General features: G+C 39.5%; 1 protein-coding gene across 2 annotated transcripts; it reads left to right on the top strand.

Moving 5' to 3' along the window:
• Positions 1–307: 307 nt before the first annotated feature.
• Positions 308–13,894, top strand: LOC135490855 (intraflagellar transport protein 122 homolog). 2 transcript variants are annotated; one of them, XM_064776411.1, is made up of 28 exons: positions 308–386; positions 967–1,197; positions 1,369–1,445; positions 1,625–1,758; positions 2,183–2,262; positions 2,651–2,674; positions 3,864–3,939; positions 4,197–4,388; positions 4,692–4,830; positions 5,682–5,740; positions 6,124–6,267; positions 6,536–6,673; positions 6,832–6,996; positions 7,164–7,283; positions 8,430–8,548; positions 8,740–8,893; positions 9,035–9,196; positions 9,461–9,627; positions 9,741–10,015; positions 10,166–10,306; positions 10,910–11,007; positions 11,224–11,324; positions 11,619–11,784; positions 11,987–12,098; positions 12,323–12,457; positions 12,664–12,740; positions 12,968–13,135; positions 13,356–13,894. In XM_064776411.1, the coding sequence occupies exons 1-28, from the start codon at positions 328–330 to the stop codon at positions 13,434–13,436; spliced, it is 3,594 nt and encodes a 1,197-aa protein (XP_064632481.1). In that variant the 5' UTR covers positions 308–327; the 3' UTR covers positions 13,437–13,894. The 2 variants fall into 2 exon arrangements, with proteins under 2 accessions (XP_064632481.1, XP_064632482.1); XM_064776412.1 differs by lacking the exon at positions 2,651–2,674.
• Positions 13,895–14,108: the final 214 nt, after the last annotated feature.

Here is a 14,108-nt window from a genome sequence, read left to right as displayed (position 1 = left end):
ACCTAACACTGATTAGCACATGGTCATGTAGGACGAGGTCCGACAAATTCCAATCCTCTTATTTCAGGCCTAAACTTCCACCATTTACCCTCAATCCCCGTAATTTGGAGAGCTAGGAAACATCTTTCCCCTTTAGCAAATGGGTTATAGAGGGATTTATATCCGAGTAACTGCAGAGGGACTAGAGACGTATATTGTAAAGGGTTAATTGGCCACCGTAACGTGCTGCCACCAGCGTGGATTTCTCAAACTATAACTAGCGTTTCGTCTCCAGTCAATCAATGCTATTGGAGGCGATAATCGTCGTTTGCGAATTCCAAACAAAAAATGAGAGCTGTGCCGACTTGGGTTGATAAAGTCCAAGATAGGGACAAAGTAGAGCAGTGGTAGTTATCTTAAGTGATGGAAATAATTAATGGATCAATATCGATTTCGCCAGAACTCCAAAAGTTACGATACAGCCTACCGATTTGTTGTATTTGACGAGTGAAGTTTGACGTATCTCTGTGTCTGTGGAATGCATGCTAAAATGCACTGGGAAATGTACAGGGTACCTCCAAAAAAAACCAATGAATGGCAAATCAACTATTTCCTTTGATTGCATCTCCTTCAGTCATGCTATTGTGTAGGCTTACTTCTGATGGTGGGAACTGGTTTGTTGGCAACTTCAGTATTCGCCCTTCCTTTCCCAAAATCAGACTCGAGACTGTGTTTGTTCTTTGACGTTCGTTGTGTCAAACTCTTGAATTTGTTGTTTTTGCCTTGGGATGGGCAGAGGGAAGGGGAGACCTCAGTCTTTGCCGTGAATATTTGCAGTGCATGTCACACTTGTTTATGTTATTTCATGTCTGAAGTAAAATCTTTACACCATTGTACCACTCCTGTCAGGTGAGATGAGCAATGGCTGATTGGGTCATGTTATATATCTGCATTTTTCAATCCTAAAGCTATCTCTTCAATTTCCAGCATTTGGGACTTGTGCTTTCGACCTGATGGAAGCCAGCTGATAGTTGCCGCTGGCAACAGAGTATTGGTTTATGACACAAATGATGGCACCCTCATCCAGCCTCTCAAGGGTCATAAAGATACAGTCTACTGCGTGACATATGCTAAAGATGGAAAGAGATTTGCCTCGGGATCAGCTGATAAGAGTGTCATCATTTGGACAAGCAAATTAGAAGGCATTTTGAAATACACGTAAGTTTTAATTCAGAAAATGTGATTAACAACTTCTTAAAGTGAAGAGAAACCATGATAACCTTTATGAAATGGAAACAAATCTTTACAAGCCAGGAGATTGTATACTTTCATCTGACATTACATTTTATCCTTAAGAATATTTTCTATTATCATTTACTCACTTTTCAGACATAATGATGCAATTCAGTGTTTAGCCTACAATCCTACCACTGCTGCTCTAGCAAGTTGTGCTTGTACAGATTTTGGTAAGTTGCCTCTGCTTCAGAATTGTAGATTCTTGCTGTTGGTGCTTGAAGCCCATTAGTTGCCAACATCCTTGCTTGGTCATTCAGATTAACTTCAATTAAATTTTTCCATTTACATCCTGCTAACGGAGGGGTGTGAGGTTGTTTTCCAGTTGGTCTGACTTCTTATGCTCTTTCAGGTCTGTGGTCAGCCGAGCAGAAATCCGTCTCAAAACACAAAACTCCAGCGAGAGTGACAGCATGTAGCTGGACCAATGATGGCCAGTACTTAGCCCTAGGTTTGTTCAACGGAGTTGTTAGCATCAGGAGCAAGGTTAGTAGTACATGTTCATGTGTTTCATTTGATCCTGTGTGAGTGTGGTTTTCACCAAATTTGCGGTGTTGCAACTTTTCCCATCAGCATAGAATTAGTTATCAGTTGAGCTGCTATTGGTACTACATGCTGTAAAAGTTGCGACATCTAACTGAACTGTCACTTATACATGGTTTAAAACCTACTTTTTGTGCTTCTGAAAGCCAACCTGAATATTCATGATATCCATCTCTATTAACAATTGGTATCAAGTTAACTCTACTGTCTGTAACTAGTCTGGTCCGAATTTACTATCACCAAATCAGAGTGGGTCAGTGGGAAACTGAAAGAGGAGAGAACGTTCATTCATTCATTGGTATGCCAGTCGTCATGATCATGCATGTGCAGGTGTTACATTTTTCTTTTTCTCCATAATCAATTTTAGACCGGTGAAGAGAAAGTCAAAATCGAACGACCCGGTGGTGCACTTTCTCCTATATGGTCATTAGAATGGAATCCATCCAGGTAGGTTTGGAATTGCGAGTTTTGTTAGAAACAGTTGCATGGTTTGAAGTTAAATATAGATTCAGATCCATGTGTCTGGTTTTGATCAATCAGTTGCTTTTTGAAATACCGTTAATAGATATATACTAGAATAGTTACAATTGCCAATAAAGAGAAATCCCAGCAGGCATTGTGTACGGTAATAATGTTCATTTGGAATTGCGATATAAGAAAGTGCCCTCTAATTTATGGTCAATCTGATTGTTGTTGACAACATCATCTGTTATCCATGATGACCCAGTTAATGAGGCTTGCTTAATTGATGTGGCCAGGAACTATAATTAAGTAACTATATCTACATGTAAGATGTAGTTTGAATTTAAGACCCCTGTGCTTATGCCATTTCTAGAAACCAAGGAAAATTTCCGATGGGGTATGATGCTGGATAGTTATCTCCACACATAATGCACAAATTAGTTTGCCACCACTCATAATTATCTGCATATCATCACATCTAGATCATATAGAGTGAACAGATCAGTCAAATAACTGGGCTGTAGTGTAGCATTATAACAGCAGTGGTCCTTTCAAGGGACAAATCCACAACTTCCTAATTATGAGTCTGGCACTCTTATCACAATGCACTATGCCACAGGATGACCTGTTTAGATGTGGAAAGAAAAATTTCAAATATCAGTCATCTCTTCTGCTTTGATCTCCTTTCTAAAATGAGGTTGTGTTTTTTCTTGTTACAATGCTGTCCGTTCACACTGAATCACTGGTTGTTTTGAGAAGTGACAAGTCGACTGACTATCAGCATTTCTACAGTGTATTTGATTTTGTGTGGTGTGAATTTTGATAGCAAAACCCATCACATGATTCTGCATATTATTTCATGTAGGAGTTTTTAAATTGGCTTGTTTCCTTGTTTTTCACAGTAAAAATAGAGGGCATATTTTCTAGTTCATGGCCACCTTGTCCTTGGATGTGTCGTCAGCTAAAGGCCTTCATCAAAAACAGTTCTCAATTATGTTGTTTCAAGTTAGGAAAAAGCTAAAGTGTTCTTATTACCTTAGCGTCCTACGTTAGCACAAAAATAGCCCACTAGCAAGTCTTTTTCAAGTAACAACTGAGTTATAAACAGCTAAGCAGATAAAACAACAGATTAAGGGCTCCTTTAGATTTGGCTGTATGGGCCATAATGGTTCTTCATGGCTTAGAAAATAGTTGAATTCTTACCCATACTAACAAATGATATAAATTAGAGCTACTGGTAGATAACTTCAAATTCATTTACACTGCAGGTAGTTCATTATATGGTATCTTATTTTAATGGTCAATGAATGCTTATAGATCTTGAAACATATCAGATAAAGGATGCTTGCTGAAATCCTTCGAGGTGATAGTCTATATTCATTACTAGAAAGAAGTATTTTTCTGCCAAAACTGCTGTAGATTTTGATGTTATGTCCTGTGCATACAATATCGATACTAAATCTAAGATTTGTATTTGTCTCACTACAACTTCTGTAGTCAAAATGAGGCTCATACGTAATTCATTATAGAAATGAAACATTGTAACCAAGGTGACTTTGGTAAAGTTTTTTCTTGACTGATTTCAGGGAGGAAGCATATGATGTTCTTGCTGTTGCTGACTGGGGACAAAAGCTGAGCTTCTATCAACTCTCAGGCAAACAAGTAAGTACCTGTGTATAAAAATCTAACTCTGTTGGACTTGTCTTTTGTAAATGGCAAACAGGCTGACTAAAGGATGAGTAGGCAATTTTTCCTCTAAAAATACAGTAATATTGATCCTTGTAGAAGATGAGAGATAGCGCGGGATGTTTCTTTGGCTTAACAGGTAGTTACATCTTGTCTAGTGATGGTCCTGGTAAGTTAACTACAGATTTCACAGAGCTGATCAGTCATCATTTAATCATGCATGTATTTTTCAGATTGGCAAGGACAGACCTCTTGGCTATGACCCGTGTCGTGTCAGTTGGTTCTCTAAAGGAGAATATGTGGTGGTTGGAGGATCTGATAAGAAGTGTAACCTGCACACAAAGGAGGGAGTCAAGCTTGGCACAATCGGTGAACAGAACTCATGGGTCTGGACGTGTAAAGTCAAGCCGGATTCAAATTATGTGGTGAGTTGGTCATTGTTTGCATGTGCGGAATACATTTCAACACAATCATCTTATATTCTGTGACAGTTTCTCATTCATGAGTAGATCTGGGAACTGCTATTTTTAATGCTTCAGAGTACATTGGGTCATGACAGCATTTGACCAGAATTTCGGTCTATCATATCATGTGTCTTGACGCCCTGGATCGAAACTTCAGTCTCTCATGGTGAAATGGTTAGGAGGCCTTTGGTGCCATACATTACTCAGGATTTCGTAAACAGTTCCTATGCTTTGGGTTGAATTTGTTGAAACGTTTTTCTCCAGGCTGTTGGATGTCAAGACGGAACTATCGCCTACTACCAGCTGATCTTCAGTACCGTCCATGGCTTGTATAAAGATCGCTACGCCTTCCGAGACAACATGACAGATGTCATCATACAACATCTCATCACAGAACAAAAAGGTATAAAACCAGATTCTTAATTTCCTGCCTTCTGTTCCAAAGTGTAAAAAAAATAGTTCCAATGGTAGGAGTAGTAAGTTGGCCCATTCTCTCTGTACAAATCTTCTTCATATTGACCTCCTTGTGTCCTTTCAATTTTCCACTGGATACCAATATTACTTTGTATCTGTTGACTACCCTGTCTGCTGTCTTCCTTAACACTTCTGTTGATTTACAGGCCGTGAACCACCAAACGTTTCACTTAAGATGCCTACTTACATGTACACCCTTTCACCAATGTACGAGTGCTCAGTTCACTACAAACGTTGCTGTCCCTTTCTTCTCATAATTGCTTCATTAGATTGGCAGGATATCAGGATGAAGCGTCAGTGTCACGCGATGGAGGCCAAAGCGTCTCCGCTAAACCTGAAGCGTTTAGTCCATAATCGTCCACGGTCTAGGTGGGACAATTACAGCGGCAGCTGTGAGAACATCCTTGATCATTGTGATGATACAGTTGCAGAAAAAGGTCAAAATTCATGTTGCCACAATTAATGTTGGATAAATTTTTCCTTTTTTCTGAATTTCGCAGAATTGTGTTCCAGTTTTGTTGAAAGTTTATGTTGCAGTTTACAAGTTCGACATTGAATCAGTCTTTTCTTATAACATTAGAAGTAGGTTTTCTCTTTTTACTGTAGATGTGAAGCAAAATTTGAACTGCCAGCCTCCAGTAAGATGTATTACTTTGCAATTGAATTATCTCTCTAAGATATAACTTTTGTACCTTACTGACTAATAACAAAGGTACCAACTTGAAACTCATCGGTGTAATTAAGGATTTCGTGTAACCTTCTCTGATAATTATCTTTCAGTCCGTATCAAGTGCCGAGATCTCGTCAAAAAGATTGCCATATACAGGCACCGACTTGCAGTAAGTCAGAATTTTGTCAAATATGATGTTTTGATCTGTGCATTTACTTGGTTTACATTGGTATTGTTGAAGTTGGTATGATAGAAAAGACCATCTTGTGATGTCATGCGATGAGAATGGCAGACGCCATGAACCAGGACAGAGTTTCTTGTTGGAATGGCCTGACAAATGTAAATAGCCCACAGTCTCAAATCCGATCAGAAGTTTCTAGGTTGTTATATATATACTTACTGTGACTAGAGTAATGAAAAGAAGTGCAGTTCCAGTGTATTTATTCTTTAGCTTTTATTTTGGGCTGCACAGTTTGGCTGCAATGTTGTACTCGTCATGAGTACACAAAACACAAAATGACTATGTAAGTCTTGTCAACTCATTGTTTCTAGGTTCAACTGCCAGACCGCATAGTCATCTATGAGCTGTACTCGGAGGACTCGGCTGACATGCATTACAAGGTCAAAGAGAAGATCAACAAGAAATACGAATGTAATCTTCTGGTCGTCTGCTCGCAGAATATCATTCTCTGTCAGGTGAGGAACAGAATCCGGCTCATTCAGCGGGCAGAGTTGCTTTCATAGCTTGAGTTATTTCGACTGAATTGGTCACTGGTCTCTTTGGGGGGGTTTTTGCTGACAGCTAAAAGGTGGATACCATGGCAGTTTTCATTTTCCCCTCTAAATGTAATTATAATGTAATAATCTTGTGACGTTTGCCCCTATGGAAAAATTGTGTGAATTAGGTTTCAGATTTCAGTATCCATCAACTGTCAACACATTTTATCAAATTTTTTCATTGCAGGAACGTCGTCTGCAGAGTTTGAATTTCCAGGGTGTTAAGGAGAGAGAGTGGGTGATGGAGTCTCTTATTAGGTACATCAAGGTGATCGGAGGACCCAGTGGCCGTGAGGGCTTGCTTGTGGGGCTCAAGAATGGACAGGTAGGAACTCGTGGAAAACGAAATGTTTTTCCTCCAAATCTGGCATAACTGAAGTCATAACTCATGTTAAGTGAATGTGAGGAATCACCTTATTTGTACTGGAGGCAGTGCTTTGTTTTAAGAAATTAAGAAATCCTATGTTATGATATGTTTTCCAGATCCTGAAGATCTTCATCGACAACCCATTCCCGATCACACTACTCAAGCAGAATACATCCATCCGCTGTCTCGACATGAGTTGTGTGAGAGACAAGCTGGCCGTAGTTGACGAACACAACACGTGTCTAGTCTATGATCTGGGTACCAAAGAGCTCATGTTCCAGGTAAGATATGCACTAAATTAGCTTCGGGCGAGAGGAAAAATGTTGCCGTATTGATCCCAAAGTCCAATTCTTGATTCGCCTCTCCCCATATGTTTGTCAACTGAATATTCAAGAACCATACTGCCATTAAATGTGACTAAACTAAGTGTACAACTTTCATGTTTCAGGAGCCGAATGCGAACAGTGTTGCTTGGAACACCCACAACGATGACATGCTGTGCTTCAGTGGTGGTGGCCTACTGAACATCAAGGCCAGTGTATTCCCTGTACATCAACAGAAACTTCAGGTAAAAGATATTTGAAAATATGCTTGTGACTCTTTCTATGAGATACAGATGCTAGATGTTAGCGGATAATACCTTACTGAAAATCTGTAATGTTCGTGAAGCTAAAATTTGTCAAATTTGCTAATTTTCAAGTTTTCTGCTAGATCCTGTAGCAAGATCATGTTTGTTCAACCATAAATAACTCCAGCAGTTTGAAGTCCAGCCAAGAATATTTTATCAAATTGATACATAAAATTGATTCCAACGGTATTTGGTTTTAGCAGTAAGCTTTGTTATCAGTTATATGACTTTGTCTTGATGCGTTGGTGATGTAATGGCCCATTTCAGCAACCAGATGGATATGATCCCAGTCTTGATGATATTGCCCTCGATAAGTGTGTAAGTTGTCAACAGAAACAAAACAAAAGACTGAGGACTTGCAGACAAGACAACACTGAGGAAACCTGGGGTTCTTAACCCTGCAGACTGAGTTTTATGTTGCTGGATGACCTTTTAGCTATTACATGTATGCTTCTGTTTTCGAACTGTTAGGATCGTCAAATCAAGCTGATTACATTTCATTCCACCAAGCAACAAAACTCGCTTGTCTGCTGCTGGGTTTAGTGGTTGCTTCCAATGTCTTGGCACATGACATTGGGCGCAGGCACAAGGAACCCTGATTTCTTCATGTTGTTGTCTTCCATCATTCACAGTCTTAGAGTGTCCTAAATTTGATTATGTGACACAATCAACATTTTAAATGGAATTTGTGCATTCTTCTTTTATTTGTTATATCCGATTTTTTTATTGTTATCATTATCACGTTTTTGTTATGATTTATGTTTGTTTAATTTGACCTCGAGAAATTTTTTGTTTGAAAAACGAGTGTTTTGGGAAATGCACTGTGCTTGGTTTGTTTTCCTTGCAGGAAATTGATGTGGTAATATCTTCCTCTTCTTTACTCTGGCTTGTGCAAATACAGTCTCAAATCATATGACAATAAACTAGCGCAGGCCCAACTGGTGTTCTCTAGGCCACTGAATCATCAAATGCATTCATATTTTGGGGCCAAAGTTGACCATCCATGGACCAATGGACATGCAAAGGTGGTGTTATTACCACTGGGAGTTGGTTGTAGTAAAATAGAGGATGAAATTGTCTTTGCAGGGCTTTGTAGTTGGGTTCACCGGCTCTAAGATTTTCTGTCTGCATATCTACACGATGTCATCAGTGGAGGTACCGCAGTCTGCTCCCATGTACCAGTACCTGGAGAAGAAGAATTACAAGTGAGTATAGAGGCTGCGTGGTTAGAGTAATTCAAGGATTTTCTACCATTGGAGTATTGAAATGAGATTTTTCTATTAGTTATTTTGGCCTTGGCAGGACCAGTCGAAGCGCCTGTTTTATCTTATTTCAACCTGATGATATATTCTGAATACCATTGCCTCAGCTCACTTTTGGACCTTTTTATCTTCAGGAATGCATATCAGGTCGCCTGCCTTGGTGTTACAGATGGTGACTGGGAAGCTCTTGCCCATGAAGCGTTGGAAGGTCTCAGCCTGGAAGTCGCTAAGAGGGCATTCGTCCGCATCAAGGATCTCCGCTATCTTGAACTGATTCACTCAATTGAGGTGAGAAGACTTTAATCTTAGGCCTTATTACTGTAAGTTTCACACTGCCAAACTGGATAGTCAGAACAGCACACATGACATGTGATTTCAATGATTTCATGAAGTAGTCTCAAAACTGGTGTCACTTTCTTCTGCTTTCAGGATCGCAAGAAGCGTGGTGAGCAGGAAAACATGGTCTTCCTGGGTGATGTCTACGCCTACCAGGGCAAGTTCAGTGAAGCTGCTAAGCTCTACAAGAGATGTGACCAGGATAGCAAGGCACTCAACATGTACACTGACCTCAGGATGTTTGAGTATGCTAAGGTAAGCAGTTTGTGCAGAGATTCTGACTCTCAGACTGAACATCAACTGAGATATCAAGCAGCATATTACAATGTTTGGTGATCAGTAGGACTGTACCTAGGACCCTAGAGGCAATAGGTGAAGAGGCCTCCAACTTCACACAATCCTTGGTTATTGTTGCAAAGCTAACTGTGCTGTCCTTCATGCTTCTATAGGCTCTGTCTCCCACACTTTAGTTTGGGCTTGTCAATCCACTTCCTAGGTCATCATGCTTCTCCTTTGCAGGAATTCATTGGATCTGGTGACCCCCATGACAAGAAGATGCTGATCACCAAGCAGGCCGACTGGGCCAAGAACATCAATGAACCAAAAGCTGCTGCTGAGATGTACATTTCTGCCGGCGAATACATCAAGGCTATTGACATCATTGGTGACCATGGTTGGTCTGAAATGTAAGTTCATGATTGCATTTGAACATGAAATAAACATTATCTGAAGTTTAAAGAGGCTTTCTGTCTTTGCCATTTCTTTTGATGCCTTACATTGATTGTTAATCTCTTTCCAGGTTGATCGATGTTGCTAGAAAATTAGACAAGGCTGACCGCGAGGCACTGAACAAATCCGCACTACACCTGAAGAAAATGGGACAATATGCCTATGCCGCTGAATGCTATGCCAAGATGGGTGACTCAAAGGCTCTCTTGGTGTTACATGTTGAAGCAAGGCATTGGGATGAAGCCTTCCACCTTGCAGAGAAACATCCAGAATTTAGGAATGACGTCTACGTCCCTTATGCTCAGTGGCTGGCAGAGAATGATAGGTTTGAGGAAGCACAACAAGGTATTTTATCACTGTGATTGGTTCTTGTTGTTTTCAGGGCTGCTGTAACTATTGTTTCATTTGATAAAGTTCAGATAAAGTTTCAGCCATCAGTGTTTGTGTCTTTGATTGAAGCTAACACTGACAAAATATCTTTATCGTTCTTTTTAGCCTTCCACAAGGCCGGTATGCAAGATGAAGCAGTGAAGGTGTTGGAACAGTTGACCCACAATGCTGTGTGGGAGAGTCGCTTCAATGATGCTGGGTATTACTTCTGGAAGTTATCCATGCAGTGTTTGGAGCTTGCAACAGGTTAGGATTTCTTCTTCTTCTTCTTGACTGTTCGGAAGAGGTTCAGATACATCACTATTGTGTTGTATTCCTCATTCTATGGGTTTGTAAGATTACTAGGGTAGGTAAATCCTTTGAAAAACTGCTCTGACATATCTTCTCTTTGCATATATTTGGACTGATGAGATGATCAAACATGTTTAGAAAAACAATCATGGGTCTGTTTAGCTTCAAGAGACCAGTGCATTGATTTAGGTTATGTGCCATTCTGCTGGCCTGTTCAATGGGGGTGGAGGCCTGCACAGACAGAGTTTTAAGACCAGGATGTTGAATGAGTAAAAAAGTCATCATGAGCAGAATCCGATTGGTCACTCTCTGTGAAGTTCCCATTCTTTTTTTCTTATACAGAAGCATCAGAAATACCAGGTAATGTTAGCGTGTTTTCAGGTATCGGGTTTTACAATCTGAAAAAATGGCCGTTGCGTGTTTGAATTGCACCTTGGGATAGAATCTCACTATATGTACCCACAGATTTTGTTTGCTTTATACACCAAATTTGTCTTGTTTTATGAGCGGATTCAGGTAAAAACGAAATGAATCTATTCTGTTCATTCTTCCATTTAGAAAAAGTTGAAAAGAAGGCTGAGATGTTGGAGAAATTCCACGACTACCAACGAAGAGCTGAGATGTACTATGTGTACCATTCTATACAGAGATACACTGTAAGTTAAAGTGGGAACAATTTGCAACAATGATATGCTGTATCTACCTTATATTTGCACTTTGCAAAAATTTCTAAAAAAAGTAAAATTTTCACTATTTTTTAATTTTGTGTATATGACGGTAGACATGTTTTGACGTTTCATTTATTTCGAAAATAGTGTCTTGTCTTTTGGTGTGATATTCACTCAAAAATGTCTTCCTTTATTTTGTTGCAGGATGAACCATTCACATCTCATCTTCCAGAAGCTTTGTTCAACATGTCAAGATATCTTCTCCATGCAATGATCAAAGACACACCACACGGAATATCTAAAGTGTATCCTTTTATATCAACTTGGTAGGCTTAAAATAGGAGAGGAGATGAATAAAAAACAAGTTTGCCTTTTGAAACTGATATGTTCTTTACACACAGAATCAATTTGTAGACTCTAAAGAGTGTCTACTCTGTTCCTGGTAAAACTTGTCCTTGTTGTTAATAAAAAGCTGAGATATGGGTTTGTTCGGACCACGTACATTGCAGCCAAGTGTCCTCCGCATAGTTTCAGATCAGCCTCAGCTTTCAATCCGAATGTATCATCTCTTTTCTTCACTTTCCTTGACACTAACACAGTGGAACATTATATGCCCTTGCCAAGCAGAGTAAGAATCTCGGCGCATACAAGTTGGCCCGGTATGCGTTTGAGAAGCTTCAGGCGCTGAGGATCCCACCCAGATTCCAGGATACGATTGACCTTGGCAGTATCACTATCAGATCAAAACCGTTCCACGATGCAGAGGTAAGTCAAAAGCTATGTAAACATAGTGAGAAGATTGAACAGTAATTTGAACAGCAAATATCTTATACATTTTTGTATGTGATTTACAACTGTTTGAATTAAAATGTTGCAGCTGTTTGATTTCAGATTCTCCCTGTTCCACTTCTCGTATTACCATTCTGGATGATGGTGTTTTATTGATGTCTTTCTCCTTGATTTATAGGAAATGCTTCCAATGTGTTACCGCTGCTCCACAACCAACCCACTTCTCAACAACCAGGGGAACCAGTGCATCAACTGCAAACAACCATTCGTCCATTCGTTTGTCTCGTTTGGTAAGTAGATTGAATGAGTACTGAGAAGATATTGATAGACTAGCAGTGTGGAAGACTCCTTTTTGTGCCATGGGAAATGTGAAACTACAGATGTTATCAACATTTCAGATTCTCCAACCTTTGGAACATTTTTGTGGCCAGATTTTCCTGGCAAATGCAGTGAAGAATTCTGAAGACTTAAAGTGCAAATGCTTAAGTTTTAATTTGTTTTCATCATATTTCAGAGGTTCTCCCGCTGGTGGAATTCGTCCTCCAAGAGGGTGTCACAGATGAGGAGGCTGTCCAGTTGATTGATTATGAGGCTCCAAGTAACACCAAGGAAAAGACAGACAACTGGAAGGAAAATCGTAGAGGAGGCAGTATCCTTTGCAAAAAAAGTAATGATATGCAACTAACCCGCAGCTGCTGTTGAGTGAGCGGGTACTTGTTTATGAATGTCAGCTGACATCTTTGCTCGAAGACAGTCTTTTGGAACAACTAGAGGTGTCATTGCACTGGGTGCAATTCTGTCTTGTAGGCTTTGATTAGATACATTTCACAGAGTATGTCCTTGACCTTTGCACAGATGTCCAGTCTCTTGCGATGGATGAGGAGATGGCTGATGAAGATGATCCTTTCACAGCGAGGCTCATGACTTTTGAGGTAACCAATGCAATCAATCTGTCAGTCAGTGTAGATATTTATGAATATGGGTCGAGAATATATGGTACTGGTCACTTCCAGTTAATTGTGCAATGTAATGATTTGTATTAAAACTCCAGGGCAACCCCTGAACAAGATGTATGGATGATGTCAATTTGTGACTTCAAAAACAGGCTGCAGTTTTGTTTCATTCTCTCTAGGTTTGATTTTCGTCTGTTGATTTTCAGCAACAAGATAGGAATGAGTTTGTCCCAGTCACAGTGAACCGCTCAGTCCTTCAAGCCATGAACAGGCAGGATGTGATAGTCCTCCGATGGAACAAACCGCTCAGATTCCAATACTTCAAAACACTGATGCCTGATGTTTCCATCACAAAGTGTACATCCTGTAATAAGGTATGTATCAAAAGAATGCTTCTTGAATGGATATAATTATTATAAAGGTCATCAGAATATCTGAAATTCCAATCTCAAGGGGAACTTGAAACTGACACTGCAAGAGGAACAAACAGGATTCATAGTTCTGTTGTCACAAGGCCTCTGAAGTCATACACTTGTCTTGTAGCCTTGTGGTCTGATTGTTGAGTTACATCTAATATTTTATTTCTCCCTTCAGCTATTCCACACTGATGACTACGAGTTGCTTGTCCTCCAAAAAGGCTACTGCCCATTCTGCCGGAAACCTCAGGAGGATTAGAGAATTCGTACATTGTGTGCCAAGAGTATGTTCATTGTTACAAATGGAAGACTTTCAAAAGTGATGTTACTTGATCTGGCCTTGATGGAGAGAGGGCGATGATTATAACAATTCTGTTTTATACCAATGAACTGAACAATACAGCTATTTGAAAACTTGAATTTACGATTGTCATGTTCTTGTGTATAGAAATTCCATCCAGTTACCAAGTCTTTTACACACAATGTTTATCATGTATATAGTAGTTATAGTTTGTATCATATTTTGTTATTATTTAATTAATCCGTCCATTCATTAGCCTCTGCTTGTATCCCACTGACACTCTAAAGATTTTAAAAAATGGAGAGAAATGTTGAAAATGGTATCTCTATGCTTGAAATTCATACACTGTAAAATATGTGTGTGGATGAAAATTGTTGTAAAAAATCGACGCTACTTCTGAAGAGAAAAAATTGACCTACTGTAAAATAAATTTGCTTTAAAAAGTGTAGGCATACCTGGTCATCTAATACTGGATGGCCAACAAATAATCGTTAAGAAAATAATACACTGCACCTTGAGCACATGGAGCTTTCTATTGGAGGTAATGTACATTGTTTACTTGGTCTAAAACTTGGCAAAACTTTGTGTGTGTGCTTGTTACATATTTTGAGTTATATAATGATTCTTGTA

This window comes from Lineus longissimus, chromosome 7 (assembly GCF_910592395.1).
Source record: "Lineus longissimus chromosome 7, tnLinLong1.2, whole genome shotgun sequence".
Classification (NCBI taxonomy): domain Eukaryota; kingdom Metazoa; phylum Nemertea; class Pilidiophora; order Heteronemertea; family Lineidae; genus Lineus; species Lineus longissimus.
This window is presented reverse-complemented; position numbering and strand designations above follow the sequence as displayed.